The sequence below is a fragment of the Bos indicus x Bos taurus genome, chromosome 11 (assembly GCF_003369695.1).
Source record: "Bos indicus x Bos taurus breed Angus x Brahman F1 hybrid chromosome 11, Bos_hybrid_MaternalHap_v2.0, whole genome shotgun sequence".
In the NCBI taxonomy this organism is placed as follows: Eukaryota; Metazoa; Chordata; class Mammalia; order Artiodactyla; family Bovidae; genus Bos; species Bos indicus x Bos taurus.
Genome location: NC_040086.1, coordinates 25711341 through 25728022, shown reverse-complemented (window position 1 = coordinate 25728022; position 16682 = coordinate 25711341). Strand labels below are relative to the sequence as shown.

At 37.4% G+C, this 16682-nt stretch overlaps 1 protein-coding gene across 4 annotated transcripts in view; it reads left to right on the top strand.

Moving 5' to 3' along the window:
• The window catches only part of THADA (THADA, armadillo repeat containing), a 335976-nt gene that overhangs the window by 62243 nt on the left and 257051 nt on the right, over positions 1-16682 (top strand). For all 4 annotated transcript variants that reach the window (XM_027555132.1, XM_027555129.1, XM_027555131.1 and 1 more), the window contains exons 22-23: positions 2371-2480; positions 15632-15764. In XM_027555132.1, the coding sequence (XP_027410933.1) occupies positions 2371-2480; positions 15632-15764 (243 nt within the window). The remainder of the gene's footprint in view (positions 1-2370; positions 2481-15631; positions 15765-16682) is intronic.

Sequence of the window (16682 nt, the reverse complement as noted above, 5' to 3'; positions counted from 1 at the left end):
AAATCCACAGAGAAGCACTTTACCGGGAACATTCGTTTTCGTGAAGTATGTTTTAATATCTTTAATATTAAAAAAATTCAGGATATGGAGAGACCCCATCTCTATGACTTCCTGTTTTTATTTTTTGTGCCTTAAAACACCTTCTTAGAAATCTTTAGTTTTTCAAGTAATGGAAGTGATGGTCTAACCAGTTAAGTAACTGATGTTTCTTTCAGTCCTATTTTGTAAGGTTATGGAGCTACAGGTCTGTCTTGGGGGTTAAATGCAGAATTAGTGCTTGATAATTCTGTTCAAAATATACTCTGAAATTACATATTGAAGGTAAAAGGGTAAGGCTTACCCTGACAACTAGTGAAAGTCACTCAGTCATGTCTGACTCTTTGCGACCCCATGGACTATACAGTCCATGGAATTCTCCAGGCCAGAATACTGGAGTGGGTAGCCTTTCCCTTCTCCAGGTGACAACTAGTAGTATGTAGCTTATCAAAAATATTAAAAATTAGGGGTATCATCAGATCTTCACCTGAAAACTTTAGCTGAAGAGCACGACATGCCACTCTTTGATGATATTGAAGTGTTTTAAACTTAAATAGATTTAAAACTTCTGTTGTAGCCTGCTTCTTTGGTTCTTTCTTGACCTCATGTCTGATTCTTATATCTCTAAATGTATCACCCATCTTTCTATAATTATATATATTTTGAGTTTAGAATATGGCTTTGCCTTTTCTCTGTTTGGAAGCCCATATGGAGCTCAAGTTGAACTGAATGGGTTTATAAGTTAAGGGCCTATGCTGAGCTTTTAAATTTATTAACTCACTTTAATACACAATCTATGCTGCTACTGCTGCTAAATCACTTCAGTCGTGTCTGACTCTGTGCGACCCCATAGATGGCAGCCCACCAGGCTCCTCTGTCCCTGGGATTCTCCAGGCAAGAATACTGGAGTGGGTTGCCATTTCCTTCTCCAGTGCATGAAAGTGAAAAGTGAAAGTAAAGTCGCTCAGTCGTGCCCAACTCTTAGCAACCCCATGGACTGTAGCCCACCAGGCTCCTCCATCCATGGGATTTTCCAGGCAAGAGTACTGGAGTGGGTTGCCACTGCCTTCTCTGCACAATCTATGAGGCAAGTGCTGTTATTATTCCCAGTTTATAGATGAGGAGACTGAAGCAGTTGCCCATGGTCACATGTTCAACGGCTTTTTCTGCTGTTTATCATCTCTAATGTGTGCAGAACACCAGTCACTGTACTAGGGTAGAAGTTGTTTCTGAATAAACATGTGTGAGCTATTTGGGGTAAGCTTCCTTTTTCACCATTCTGTGACCTGCTGGGAAGACCTGGATCAAGAGGTACTGAGGTTATATACAGAATCTTGATTTTCTAAAGCTGATCAGCTACCAAATCTTATGGTATAAAAGTACAGTCAACCCACTCATTAACAGTTCATGCTGTGCAGAACCTCATCAGCAACTAACTGTCAGTTATGTCTTCTTTAAAATATATTGTCATTTTGTTAATTGTTTAAACTTGCATGGAGAAAGGCAGCATGTAGAAAAGTGATTGGGTCGCATACTGGAAAGCTCCATGCTTCTGACTCAGAGTGAAGCCTGTCAGTTTTCAGGGTGCCCTTTGCCCTAAATCTTGCATGGCCATTAACGTGTGTGTGTGTGTGTGTGTGTGTGTGTGTGTGTGTATAAAAAGGTAATTTTTGGAAAATATTGTTTAGTAGGTTGGAGTTTTAGTTTGGGAAGATGAAAAATTCTGTAGATAGATGGTGGTTGTGCAGCAAAGTGAATATACTGAATGCCCTGGGTCTACTGAACTGTAGACCCAAGAATGGTTAAAATGGTAAAATTTATGTATATTTTAGTCATAATAGAAAAAAAATTTTTTTGAAGAGAGAAAAAATAGGTAATTATTTCACCTAGACCTGGGTGAGTGAAGGTTGTCACTTTTTGTGATTTGCTGTTGGTATTGAATGCTATGAGCTAACAGAGAAAACAGCAAGGTCTGTGAAGCTGGCATAGGGAGGCAGGTCTAGCGTAGCTGTTAAACCTTGGTCAGCTCTGGAGCCAAATTGCCTAGGTTTATGCACTGTTTTTACCATCGACTTGCTGTGTGACCTTGAATAAGTTACTTGGTCTTTCTGGACCTCCTTTTTCCCCATCGTAAAGTGGAGATAATAATAGTGCTTCTTTCATGGCTTCATTGTGAGAATCAATTGTGATGGTGTCAAAATGCTTAAAATATTAACTGTTGCATAGTAGGTGCTAAACAGACATCTAGACCTGAGTTCTAAGTGGTTACGGACATAAATACACCTGTCAGTGTAAACTTAAGTTGAATATTTATTTTTTGATTTTGTTTTGAAGGTAAAAGAAATAGGAGATTACTTTAAACAACACCTTTTACAGTCCAGGCACAGAGGAGCATTTGAACTGGCTTACACTGGCTTTGTGAAACTCACTGAAATCCTAAACAGGTAAAACAAAGCAAATATCCCTTTGTGTACGTTTTAAAAAGACCACATGTACAAGCCATGTGCTTGAAGTAGAATTTAGCTATGTCTTTTGATGTTTAAAAGAGTAAGACTTAGTTGGCTTCAAAACTCTTGGAAGAAATTGTTTTCTTAGGTTTCACCGTATGATTTACTGCAGATGATGGAGTGAAATGTCCAAACCGAGTTGCTCTCTTATTGAAAGGTGATTTGACACAAACTCAAAGATCTTACTAAAAATAGCTTTGAAGTTTAACATTTATTTTCATTGAATGAAATCACTGTTTTGTCTGTTTGAAAATTACTTGGCTTGTGGAATAAAATAAGCCCTCCAGTTTTTTGGATTTGTGTGCATTACAGACAGAGAAACACTTAAGGATTTTGTGTTTTTATTCGTAATTTTATCTTGTAGAAAAATGTAAAAGAACAGTAAATAGACCAAAAAATATAAAAGATTTTCCCACTTACTTGGAAAAATACTCAGGTAGATTTCATATATTTAGCCAAATGTATTTTTTTTTTTTTACATTATAGGTGCTGGCTGATAATTTCATTCATTCATATAATAGATTTCCTCCAAAGAGCTTGTGAGGAAACCTTAAATTACTTAATGACTAAGTGTTCATGGCAAGTGTTCTCTAAATAAAGGTAGTATTTTCCAAGAAAACATTTCCATTGCCTGGAAACTTTTTGAAATGAAGCAGAGTTCTGCCAGCCTTGTAGCCTCAGCAAACATTTTATTTTGGGCCTTTAAGACATCTACTCCTTGAATATTTTTGAAACACTTTTTCACACTCCTGGTAAAAACATTTATAAAACATTTCTACAGTTATGAGCTGCACAGAATATCTTTAAATGATACATTTTTAAATGTCCCTGACATTAAATTGCTGATCTTGAAAATATTTTATTATCTTTGCAACTCTTTCTTTCCAGTGTAGAGATGACTTAAGAATATTTTTTTCTCACAGCACAATCCACTTCACTCCCTTCAAATCAATTAGCAAATGTATGTATTGAACACTAGCTGTGTGTTTAGTCCTATGCTTGGTTTGGAGGCTGAAATACTTCTTTATGAGACAAGCTTCTTGCTCTCAAAGAGCTTATGGTTTAGTTGGAGAAATAAGCAGGGATGAAATTCAAAATATTTAACAAATGGTATGTCATGGGCACTGACTGGTCAGAACAGACAGTGGCTGTGAGCACCCAGCATTGCTGTCTGTATGGATATGTATTAGCTGAATACGAGCCTGGAAAGTGAGACCAAGACACTTGAACAAGATGATCCAATAAAATTGTCAAAATTTGGGCGAAATTTGCAAATTCTGTAGGAATAGCAGAGAGAAAGCAACAGGGATGGGCTAGTAGGGCTTAATGGAGGAGGCAGAATTTGTGCTAACACATGAGTAAGGTTTAAGTAGATAGGAGGAGAAAGGAGGAGACTTTGTAAGTAAATACTGAGAGGCTATAATCAGCCTGACAGATTGTTAGGTGAGTAAGTGAGCCAGCCTGATTGTTGCAGTAGTGGTAGAGTTACTAGGCAATAACATCCAGTTGAATAGAAAAAGCCTTATTATGGATGCCTAGAAAGCAGAGTCGCTATAGTTGGGATGGAAAGAGGCACTGAACATTTTCTTAATCTGAAACAGATCTCAGGAGGCAAGTAGAATAGAGAACTAGCAATGATCTATGACACGAGGTCTTAGTTCTGCTGGCAGTGAGATTGTATAAAATTGAATCTCCTCAGCCTCTGGTCTCTTTATAAAGTAAGGAAGAGAATATTTGCTCTATTGACAGATCTCTCTGGTCTTTCTTATATGGATCAAGTAAAATAGATATTTATGAAGATCCTTTTGCATTATAAAGTTTTCTACAAGTGTAAAACATTATGAGACTGATGTTGGTTATGGTGTTGGTACCTCAAAGTAGTTTTTCAGTTGCAAATGTTAGGTTAGATAGATTGTAATGACAGATAGTAGTGAGGAGAGCCTGGCATCAGCTATTAATAATCTAGAGCAGAGGTGATACAAGCTTTGATGATGGCTCTAGGAATGGAGGGAAAGAAGTGACATCTCGATTAATGTTTAGCCCCATGTAGTAACAACTCTACACATGACATTTTGAATGCTTAGAAGGGAAGCCGTGGACATCTCTTATTTTATGATTTTATGCATCAAGAATTAGGGCAGTACATACCTGAGTGATTCTTCTCCTTGGGGTATTTACTGAATTCAGTTGGTGGTATTCAGCTGACAGATGAACTGGTCAGGAGGATCCAAGACAGACTTATTCACATTATGGCACCTTGGTGGGATAACTAGAAGATAGGGCCTCATTTGGAGTGCATGTGGCCTTTCAGCATGGCAGTCGTAGGGTAGCTGAAATTCTTCTATGGCAGCTGGCTTCCTCTAGAGAGAGGTTTCCAAGAGAACCAGGAAGAAACTGCATGGTGCTTTCTGACCTGGCCTTGGAAGTCTCATAGCTTTACTTCAGGTACATTGTTTTGGTTCTATGCTAAGTCGCTTCAGTCGTGGCCGACTCTGTGTGACCCCATAGACAGCAGCCCACCAGGCTCCCCCGTCCCTGGGATTCTCCAGGCAAGAACACTGGAGTGGGTTGCCATTTCCTTCTCCAATGCATGAAAGCAAAAAGTGAAAGTGAAGTCGCTCAGTCGTGTCTGACTCTTAGCGACCCCATGGACTGCAGCCTATCAGGCTCCTCCGTCCATGGGATTTTCCAGGCAAGTTTTGGTTCTAAGTGAGTCTTAAAGCCAGTTGGATTCAAGGGGAGGGGCATTAGACTTAAACTTTACCATTTGATGGTAAAGTGGCAAGATCATATTGTAGAAATACATTTGGATGGGAGATACAGTGGTGGCCATCTTTGAAGAATGCAATCTGCCATGTGATGCAAACAGAATGTGTGTAATGAAGGTCCCCAGGGAGTCCATGACTGTTCCTGTGCTTTAATTCCTAGTGACCAGAAAAGTGGAATTGATGTTAACAAAGGCAAGGGGACTGAAAGAGGGGATTCGTTTGATAAAGATGACTAAGTTTGTTTTGTATGTGTTGAGTGTGAGATGATGGTGGCATAACCTGGTGAAAATATTTAAGTCATAACTAGGAGATGGATTAGTTTGGGTGATATTACAGAAACGGAGATAATCTTCTGAGCTCTCTTCATAAATATCATAGTATGATTGCAGTCTTTAGGGAAAAACTTAAAAGGAGAAAAGAACAGAAGACCAGGGACAGAGGCTTTTCAACAACTGTATTGTGTAGTTGAAAGTACAATTGAAGGCATTCCAAATAAATGGAGTAGGAAGACAAGGCAAGGCCCAGTGCTTAGTATTGCAGCCACCCCTAATCTGCATTGAAGAGCTCCTCATGGCTGTTACCATTGGCTTTTAACCAACCTGTTATGAGTTCCCAACTGTTGCTTCCAAACCAAGTGGTTCTTGATCCCTTTGGAGACATCTCAGATCTGCTGAACAGAATGTTTTACAGAGAACATCTTTGCAGTATGTGTGGCTTCCTTTTGTTTGGTTTTTATTTTTAAAAGAAAAATATGTTTCTTTTGGATCCTTTTGAAAGCTTTTAAGTTATGAAAAAGTTATTTAGGCATACAGCATTTTTAAAGTTTGCAGAAAGAAATCTGGACTTTCATGAAAATCCACTGAAATGGAGGCCAACTGCTGGCCACCTCTTGAACTACAGCTGTGTGAAGGAAGCAAGCACTTAAAGAGATTAATGGGCAAATAACCGAAGAGTTAAACATGAGCCACATTGTTTGAATTGGTTTTTAATAAGATTATTCAGAAGGTCTTCAAATGTAAACTGACTTCACCATTAAACAATCATCTAAGAATAAATAGGAGTGGGAGACACTGTTCTTTTTCTGGGAATTTTTTGAAAGCAGCACTTGCACACACACACATACACACACACACACACTTAATATGTTGAGTTAATTTTCTCAGATTCTAAGAATCTGATTTGTTATATGGTGCTTTCTGTTTTAAATTTGATGAAATATTCATATACTTTAAAAAAAAATAACCACCTTCCTACACATAATTCCCTGCTTAAGCATTTGATTAGTGGTTAAATGCATTAAAGTTACAACTGTAAATTCAGGTTTCTGATGAAATTTGTATATGCTTATTTATGTGCTGTCATTTTAGTATTTCAGGTTATTCTTTCAATGAAAATGAACAGAATCCTAAACTAGAGCACTACACCAGGGAATCTAGCTTTCATTTATTCAACCAGAAATTAAAAGCTTAACTCTTAAGGGGATTAAATTGTTCTGTAATTCTAAATCTAGAAGGAAGGTTCATGAGTACTTGATATTGTCTTGCTCTTCATTTTTTTGAGTTGCTCTGCTTATTGAAATGTAGCTTAATCCGTGAATATTTACTGCACTAATTACAATCAGTTTCACATTATTGGCCTGAAAAACTGAACTGCTGACATTTAGCGATTTTTGTCATAGAATGCTAGTGCTGACGTATGGACATCAATTATGGTGGACAGAAGTCATTTTTATATGTTTTTCAACTTTCATGAATTAATTATAACTACTACAATTCAAATTCAACAGAAAACTTCTTATACACCTTTGGAATATAATAATAAAAAATAATTTCACTCTACTGGAGACTGAAAGATCAAGTCTCTAAAGAATATGCAATTGAGCAAGAAATAAATGTAGAACATAATGTACAGGTTTGGGGAAAAGTCATTCAATGCTAAATTAAAAAATATATATATAATCTCTCAGCCTTATCTTCATCTCCTTTGGCATTTCTGAGTATCCTATGGTTTTTATTTGAAAATTTTTTTTTGTATTTTATTTTATTTTTTAACTTTACAATATTGTATTGGTTTGCCATATATCAACATGAATCCACCACAGGTATACATACATGTGTTCTCCATCCTGAACCCTCCTTCCTCCTCCCTCCCTGTACCATCCCTCTGGGTCGTCCCAGTGCACCAGCCCCAAGCATCCAGTATCGTGCATCGAATGTGGACGGGCGACTTGTTTCATAGATGATATTATACATGTTTCAATAATTAAAGAAGAACAAATTAAGTGGTCATACACTCTTGGAAGCCATATTAATACTTTATATAGGTAAAAAAATCCTTTAAATCTGCCATTTCTATAGTAGATTAGAAGGATTTGAGGAAAACTAGAATGTCTTAATGAGTTTTTTCTGTTTTTAAAAATATTTTTAGAATGTCTTAATGTTTAAAATCTAAATCTTTGTGTCTTTGACTTGTGATCCTTGAATTTCTATTTTTAAGTCCACCCCACAGTTGCAAAAGATGTTACCTTCTTTCTGGAACTTTGAATACTCATTTTTTTTAAAGTTCTGATAATAATTCTCAGTGATTTTAGACTCAGTAACAGATGGATCTTATTCTTAGTGAATAGCTTCTATCTCAGCTTTTTTAGTAAGATCCCAGAGTTGTTAATATTAATTTTTTCCTTCTTGATCTCAGGGAATGGTTACATTAAATAAGAGAACCAACAATTTGTTACATTTATCTAACCACTTTTTTTTAAAATCCACATTTATCTAACCACTTTTTTTTTAAATCCACCGTATCTTGCCCTTCTCCTCATGGCTGGCCGACTGGTAATTTAATTTCTATTTGGCCATTGTTGTCATTGCCTGTGCCTACAGCTGAGGCTTTACAGTAGCCCCTGATGTTTTAGCCTGCAGTAAACCTCGACAATATTTGATGGTGGAGAGGGAGGTTAAGATGGCTTCTGTTGATATGTAGCTTTCTCACTGGATCTCATTTGGGCAAATCGTTTTTCAGGCTTAAAATTTCTCCATGCTTCAAGGCTGTGTTCCCTTTTTAAAATGTGCATGTACATGCCCACAACCTTCCTGCCCATCTGTCACTGTTTAATTTAATTGAAATAATAAACATGAACCTTGAAATAATAAACAGTACTTGACTGAAGAATGAATGGAGTGGAGAATTGGAGAATTTAGCTTATGAAATAATAGGAGCTTGGAAAAATCTCTAAATTAGGAAAAATAACCCTACAGAAAAAGTCTGAGGAAATGAAGGTAACATTTCTCAATTAACAATCATAATATAACTAATCAGAACTTGACAAAAAATAGCTCTCTGTTACTGTCCTTAGGTGGATGGATAAACCATTGGAAAGCCACTGTGTAGTCAGGGGACCTGATTTATTGGCACAAAATAGTCTAATGACCAATTAGTTGGGTATACAGCATGTGTAATTTGATTTCAGTCTGGGTTTTATGCTTATCTTAGAATCCTTACCCACTACCAGTGAGATAGCTTTGTGGATAGAAATTGGACTAATCTGTTTATGGAAGAATAATTTGCTTCAGTGATCTTCTCAAGACAACACAAAGACCTAAAAAGCAGCCATGGACTGGCCTGTTCATTTCTGTTACTTTTGGTAGAGACTCAAGCTATGAAAGTGTTAGTCACTCAGTCGTGTCCGACTCTTGTGACTTGGGCTATAGCACTTAGCATAGAAAAACCAAACCAAATCCAGACTCTCTTGTCTCTTTCCTGTCAGCCTTTTAATTTTATTTCTTTTAATTTCTACTATTTCTTGACTGATAAACAGGAAAAGCAGAATGATCTGATTTCCTTCCACATCCCCATCCTTAACCACCACCTCCCTCAGAGTGTAGAGGAAAGAATATTGAGGTATGAGTTAGAGCTGAGTTCTGCCTACCAGCTCTGTTGACACTAGCAAAGCCATGAAAACCTCTCTAGGCTGCTGTGTCACCTTTGATAAAGGAAGAGAATTCAGCTTTCTAAGGCCTTTTTCGATTTCCATTCTACTCATAGTACAGTGCTGCTTACTAGTTTCTGATTGGGAAAGTCTGGGGATTTGGGGTATGAAAGATTGAGGGATGTTGGATACATTTTTAGTAAACTTCCTTCAAAGTGGTAAACCAATCTCTTAGGAGTCTTTTGTGGATTAATAACATTTAGTGAGACTGGCTTATGAAGAACCTTGAATCCCTTGTAAGAAAGTTACAATTTTTATGATGTACTCAGAGATTAAAGACACTGTGTATTTTGCATTAACTTGACGCTGGAGTGAAGTAAAACAAAAGAGCCTCAGACAAAGCAGATGTCAGCTGTTTTAGTGGAGAGGCACTAGCTAACCAAAGCAGGCTTGGAATTCCCCATGGCTGGGGCTGGTGAACGCATGGGGCTGGCACAGACAGCCATGGACCGCTTTACTCAAGGACCTTTCCCTGGATTTTCATTCTTGGGCATTCTTGGGAACCAAAACAAACAACTAGAGTTGGTCGCATTGTTCTTGGGAGCTTTGCATGGTTCCATTTTTACCTTTCAATTGCTTCATTATCATAAACAGCAGCAACTCTGGAGTTTTGAAATCACTTCCTTGTGAAGTAATCTTTCCTTGCTGGGGAGTAGACAGAAGCTTCATTGAATAGTCAGAGGTCTAGGTTGGGCTGTTGTTTTTTTCTCTGCACAGCACAGTGACTTCACCATTGAGGAACCTTATGGGTTTTATAGCCCTCCTTTTCCACATCTAGTTTTTCAGTTATCTGCCTAATTGGAAGCACAGCTAATATGGGGTAGCTGGCACCAATACTAGTTGGTCCTTATTTATTCGTTCAGCACACGATTTCCTGAACATCTTCTGTATGCCTGGGTAGAAACACTCTGACCATTGAGAGTGTGATGTGGTAAGCCAGAGTTTCTCTGAACTGAGAGACAATTATTAGGATCTGAATTTGAAACATTTATCGCTGTAGAACTAAGAGAGGCATGTGAGGACCTGAATAAGGGACTGTAGCTTGTGAGGCCATAATGAGGTGTTTTGGGGACAGTCTAATGAGGAGCTTTGGGTACTTATATAATATAGGGTCATTGTTCTCTCTCTGTGGAATAGTAACCCAGGTAATAGTGTCTCATTATTAGTGATTTTATTTTCATTCTTGGGCATTGAGAAATCAAGTGATTTGTCCATAGCCACACAATTAGTTGGGCTTCCCTTGTGACTCAGCTGGTATAGAATATGCCTCAATGTGGGAGACCTGGGTTCGATCCCTGGGTTGGGAAGATCCCCTGGAGAGGGTATTTAACCTCAGTTAAATACCACTTTATACAAACCTGAACCCTCTATAGGGTTTTGAACCCTATCTTTGATTTTGTTCTTGAATATTGGGGAAAAATTCTCTCTTGGGGTAATATTTAGGTTAACAGATTTTATTTTGCTTGGGGATTTCAGTAGAAAGTCAGTCATCACCATCATCACCTGAATGAACTATGGCCATGGGATGTAGAGATTTCTGAATGTGTTCATTCCTGTTTGAGGAAGCTGAGGAGGGGAATCACCTGTGGCTCTAAGGGCTCCTCTTGGCATTGGAAAGCACTTCTGTTTACACTTTGCTTTCCAGTTGCTACACCCTCTTGTGTCAGCCTAGTTTCTTACAATGGTACACTTAATGGAGTTGGTAAGTCATAAGTTGTTCATTTATTCAGCAGATATTTGAGCCAACTATTGGGATGCCAGACCCTATTCTTTGTGTTTGGGAATACAGAAGTGAACAGGACAAAGTTTGTGCCTGATATCACGGAGTTTGTATTTTAAAGGACATCTAGATAATAATAAACTGTCAGATAAATTTTATGTGTCTTGGTGTGATAAAGTTTAGTGTAAGGAAAAGTCTCTCTTTCTCCCTACACTAAAGTAAGCCAAGGCTCAGATGACAAGAAGCAGCAGCTTCCCAAGCAGTGGGAACAGTGGATACAAAAGCATTTCGAGTAAAGAGTAGAATGGTATAAGATTAAGTTGAATGAGGCTGTTCAAATATGTAGGGCTTTGTGAGCTAGGATCTGGTGTTCCCTGGATTTTTTTTTTTTAATTATTGTTTGTAGATATTTTCATTCAGGTGATGATGGTGATGACTGATGATGCTGAGCTTGAGTAAATACTCATTATTTACTATATATTAAGATTAGGGACAGGCTTCCCTGATAACTCAGTTGGTAAAGAATCCGCCTGCAATGCAGGTAGACCCTGGTTCGATTCTTGGATCAGGAAGATCCCCTGGAGAAGGGATAGGCTACTCACTCCAGTATTCTGGCCTAGAGAATTCCAAGGACTGTATAGTCATGGGGTCGCAAAGAGTCGGACATGACTGAGCAACTTTCACTTTCAAGGTTAGGGACACATCCTTGTTTTGTTCCCAGACAGACTCATTTGTCTGCCTTATTTAAAATTATCTAAACAATTAGCAAGTGAAAAATAAGGAACCATGGTAAGGTAAAAGTTTGTTAACAATCAGTAAATAAATAGCTTTGTTTTTATTGATGTTTGCTTTTCTGTACCCAGTAACTTACTTATTTGAATGAATTTTCATTTGGAGTTGCTGTTAAACCTGACAAAATGAACGTATGTTTATGGGAAAGGGAAAGGATTTACTTCCTTCTTGTGCTAGAAAAAAAAAAACAAAAAACCCTTAGTGATAATAGCTTGGTAAGTTATTGTTTTAGGAAAAGAAGATAATTGGTAGAGGCTTAACTTTTACTCAGTTGAGGTTATACTTAACTAATTTCCTGGCAATTGAATTTTGATAATTTAATTTTGCTTCATATTTTGGCCTTAAGTGTATTTCATATTTAAAATGTGAAATTAGTTGCTTTTGTTTGAAGGTGAAGTAATTTCTTTAGGCAATCAGTGAGTCATTCAGTTGATTTAAGAGAAGTTTATTAATGGTAATAAATGTCCCCAATTGTCTAAAGGAGTTAGAATACCTTCACAATGAGTAAGACACAGTTTACCTCAAGTCAGTCACAAGTAGCTTATCTGCTGAGTGGATTTCTTGCAGGCAATTTTGATTCTCCAGCTAGTTTTCTTTCCATGTCACCAGTTGTTTCAAAACTATTTTAAGCCCTACTCTAATGGTGGATATTCAAGGATTGAAATGAATCTGAAAGATAACCTGACTAAAATATGATTAAGAAGGCAATCCTTAAAAACAATATGCTCTGGTAATGCATTCTAGGGCTTCCTAGTGACTCAGTGATAACGAATCCACCTGCTAGTGTGGGAGACATGGGTTCAATCCCTAGGTCGGGAAGATCCCCTGGAGAAGGAAATGGCAACCCAACTCCAGTGTTCTTGCCTGGGAAATCCCATGGACAGAGGAGCACGGCGGGCTGCAGTCCCTGGGGTTGCAAAGAGTTGGACACGACTGAGCAACCAAACAACAACAGTAACAACAGTGCATTCTAAATCCAAAGCAACCTGCTTTCTGGATTGAGTGTAATTGGGAATTTGCATTCTACTTCTCCCTTCCTAGGGCATAGCATAGTGCCAAGCAGATCTTTTTGATCGTAATAGACCTTTCTTTTTCCAAGTGAATGAATGAAACCTACTGAAGCAAATAATAAGAGAACTGATAATATCTCTCTCATGAACCAGATTGAGCCAAATATGTATCTGAGCATTTAGGGCAGGCACCTGGTGCCAGCTCAGGGAGGCCCCAGAGAAGCTCATTGACATCGTTGAGGAGGGGGCATTACTGAACTAGTATTTGTTGTGCTAGCATTTCAGTGCCCTTGATAGAAAAATAAGGAAATAGGAAAATACCCCTCATCTTCTGCAGTTCCTTTTCCCCCTTGTGTTTTTCTTAGTGAATTCCTACAGGAATACTTAACCTTCATCTGAAGCATTGTCTGTAAGCCGGTGGTCTTGGGGTGGGGAAGAAAATACGGGCCAATGAAATCCACAGAGAACTTCAGATCAAACAGTCTTTCCTTTTTCCATCTCTGTGACCCCAGCTTTTAATCTTGGCTGGTAAGATCACAAAAAGATGTCTTTGCTTTAATTCTCTCTTTTTTTTTTCCCCCTCTGTTCACCCATTGTGGTATAAGTTAACCCAAATATACTTAAAAGACAATGAAGAATGAGCCAAAAAAGGCAGTAAGCCATAACTGGATCATTAGCACTTAAATTTAACAGCTCCTAGGGATTTGGGTTTCATCTTTTGACTGGGCAACTGTGTGAGGATTATACCAAGTTGGCAACGTTAGTAGTAAATGAAAGATATTGTTCTGTGAAACAGATGTTTTCATCATAATTTGTAAAAGATACTAATACACGCCTAGTGATCAGAAAGTAACTTTAGTAATGTAAGTAACATGTGGATTATTTTTATTATTAAAAATTCAAACATATAAATGGATTTCTTATGAAAATTTCCAAACATATAAATTATAAACATATAAAACATTAAAATTTCAAATACATACACATATGTGTGTGTGTGTGTGTGTATACATGAGAGAGAGAGAAAGGATAATGTAATGAACCACCTTTATCTATCATATCATCCAGATTCACCAGTTACCAGAGTTTTGTTACATATACTTCATCTATCCCTTTGATTGTCCTTGGCTAAAGTTTTACAAAGTATATCCCTAAAATGTTATTTTTACTCCTATGCACTTTATATGCATCTCTAAAAAATACAGACACTTTCTTCCACATTCACAGTGCCATTGGCACATCCTATAAATAATTCCTTGGGATCATATAATATCTAATATATACATAACTATCTGTATTATTTGAAAGTATCCTTTTTTACATTTGTTTTTTTCAAGTTGGAATCTAAACAAGGTTCATACTCTGAGTTTGGTTGTTCTGCCTTTGAATCTCTTCTAATCTTGTGATTTAGACTGTTGATGCCTGGTTTTTGTGGCTGAGGGAGCCAAGTGGGAAGAAGCAGGAATGAGGTAACGAATTTTAAGCCAGGCTAAAAGGAAAAACCTTTAAAAATCACAGAGCCTGCTGGGAATAGGGAGATTTGGTTGTAACATCTGTGGCTGAAATAATGTTTTTCAGGCCCATGTCAAACTTTAAAAAATGCCTCCTTTCAAAGCAGTTGTATTGATGTATATTTTGTTCTATGCAAGACATAACTAAATTTGAGTTGCTATTTGGAATGTTAGAAACTGAAGTTGTCATTCTTAAACCAAACTAAAATAAAGAAAAACAGTTCTCACCAGAGAGTAACCCAACATTGTATATCAACTATATTTCAATTAAAACACACACACACACACACAAAACCACATGTTTCTAAGAGCTCTAATTCTCTTTACAAATTAGAAATCAGTTACCTTTCTACAGATTGTCTTCTTCAATTCAAAAAAGAGAAGAGTATTTTTCCTTTGGACTTTATCTCTTTATTTTTGTATTAATTTTAAAAAAATCCAATTATGATCCTCCTAAAATAATTGTCTACCATTAAATATGCTGTTTCTTAGGATAAGGTTATATAATTGCATATTAGGACATAGCCTGGTGGAGGAAATGGCAACCCACTCCAATATTCTTGCCTGAAGTATTCTATGGACAGAGAAGCCTGGCGGGCTAAAGTCCATGGGGTCACAAGACTCAGACACGACTTAAGTGACTAGACTACCACCACCAAACCACCACATTAGGGCATACGCTGAAAAAAAATTGCATTCTAAAATAACAGTTAACATACTAGAGCAGAATCTCACTAAGAGTAATGTCCAAATAACTTCACAATGTTTAAGGCTCTTTCCAAACAACTTTATTAATTCTACATAGGATCTGGATGAAAATTTAGTTTGTAATAGACTACACTTTGAGAAACCAAAGAGTAATTTACTAAAATATAGTTTCAAAAATATGTTTTCTTTGAATATATGTAGTTTCTATAACTTCAGACTATATAATAAACTATAAGGTTATGTTCTCCTCACTGGAAATCTTGAGTTTTGCAATATAGAACATTGGTGAGTCCTTGGTTAACCTTCGGAACATTTTGGATGTGGGTGCAAGCTTAGATATTAAAGCTCATTTACAGATGAGACACGTGCTGTGTGTGTTTTTGTAAGAAATAGAACCTGTCACAGCTTCAAATCCCAAAACCCATCATAAAAAAGGAAGTAGGTGAAAAGTAGAAAGTGAGACACTTGTAATTTCCCTCCTTCCGAATGCCAGGATTTTGTTCTTTCCTAACAGTGTTAATGGTGTCAATAGTTTGTGCTTTTCCCTTTTGGTACCTGATAATTCCAAATGTTTGCTTTACATATGCCTTTTAGGTGCCCTAATGTGAGTCTGCAAAAGCTACCGGAAGAGTGGTTATTGAGTGTTTTAGAGGAAATTAAGTGCTGTGATCCTTCGTCTAAACTCTGTGCCACAAGACGCAGTGCTGGAATTCCTTTCTACATACAGGTATTATGCTTACCTGCAGGATCATAGCTGGGGGTTTTGTTTGGTTTTGGTTTTTTGATCATAACCCCCCTGACCCATGAGTGACAGTATTGCATAAGGGACATTTGTCTTTTCTGTAGTTCATTTCACAAATACTTTGTTATAATGTGTGGATATTGTGTTCCTGTGACAGATCTCTTCTTGGAACAAACCCTCTAAGAGGTCAGTCTTATAATATGAACAGAGAGTGGTAGAGGTTTCCGCCTGTGTGTGAAGTACGAAGACATCACTGTGGTGCATTCATTCCTCACTTCCAGGAAGTGCACATGCTACCTTTTTTTCAATTAGAAAGAATATTATTCCTCTCTTTTCAAAGACCCTTAAGACTGTAGGCAACCAGTGTTAAGTGTTTCTTTTGAATCCTTCCACAAAATATCCATGCATGAAATAATCCTAATACTAATAGTAGCTTTTATAAGTGGTTATTTCACATGTTTTCTCATTGAATCCTTTCTCAAGCCCTACAAGATAGATCCTATTGTCATCCATATACTGGGCCATAGAAAAGTTAGGTAAGTGACTTGCCAGTGGCCATAGGGATAGTAAAAGCAGAACTAAGACCTGAGCTGAGCCCAGGCACCCTGCCTCCTGAACACCTGTCTTATGAGAGACAGAGACTATGTGTGCATGCATTTTGTTTTTTGTCACTGATGAAAGCATACTCCACACATTGTTTTGCCCCTTGCTTTTTTATTTTACTTAACATTATACCTTAAAGATTGCTCCATATCAGCATGTTCAGATATTGCTAATTGATAGGAAAATATTTCCACAGTGTTGAAATTAAGAGGCCATCACCTTTATGAATCCAAAGAATAAAAACTAAGTCCTCGCAATACTAAATCAGACCCGACCTGAAAGACCTTTCTTTAATATTCA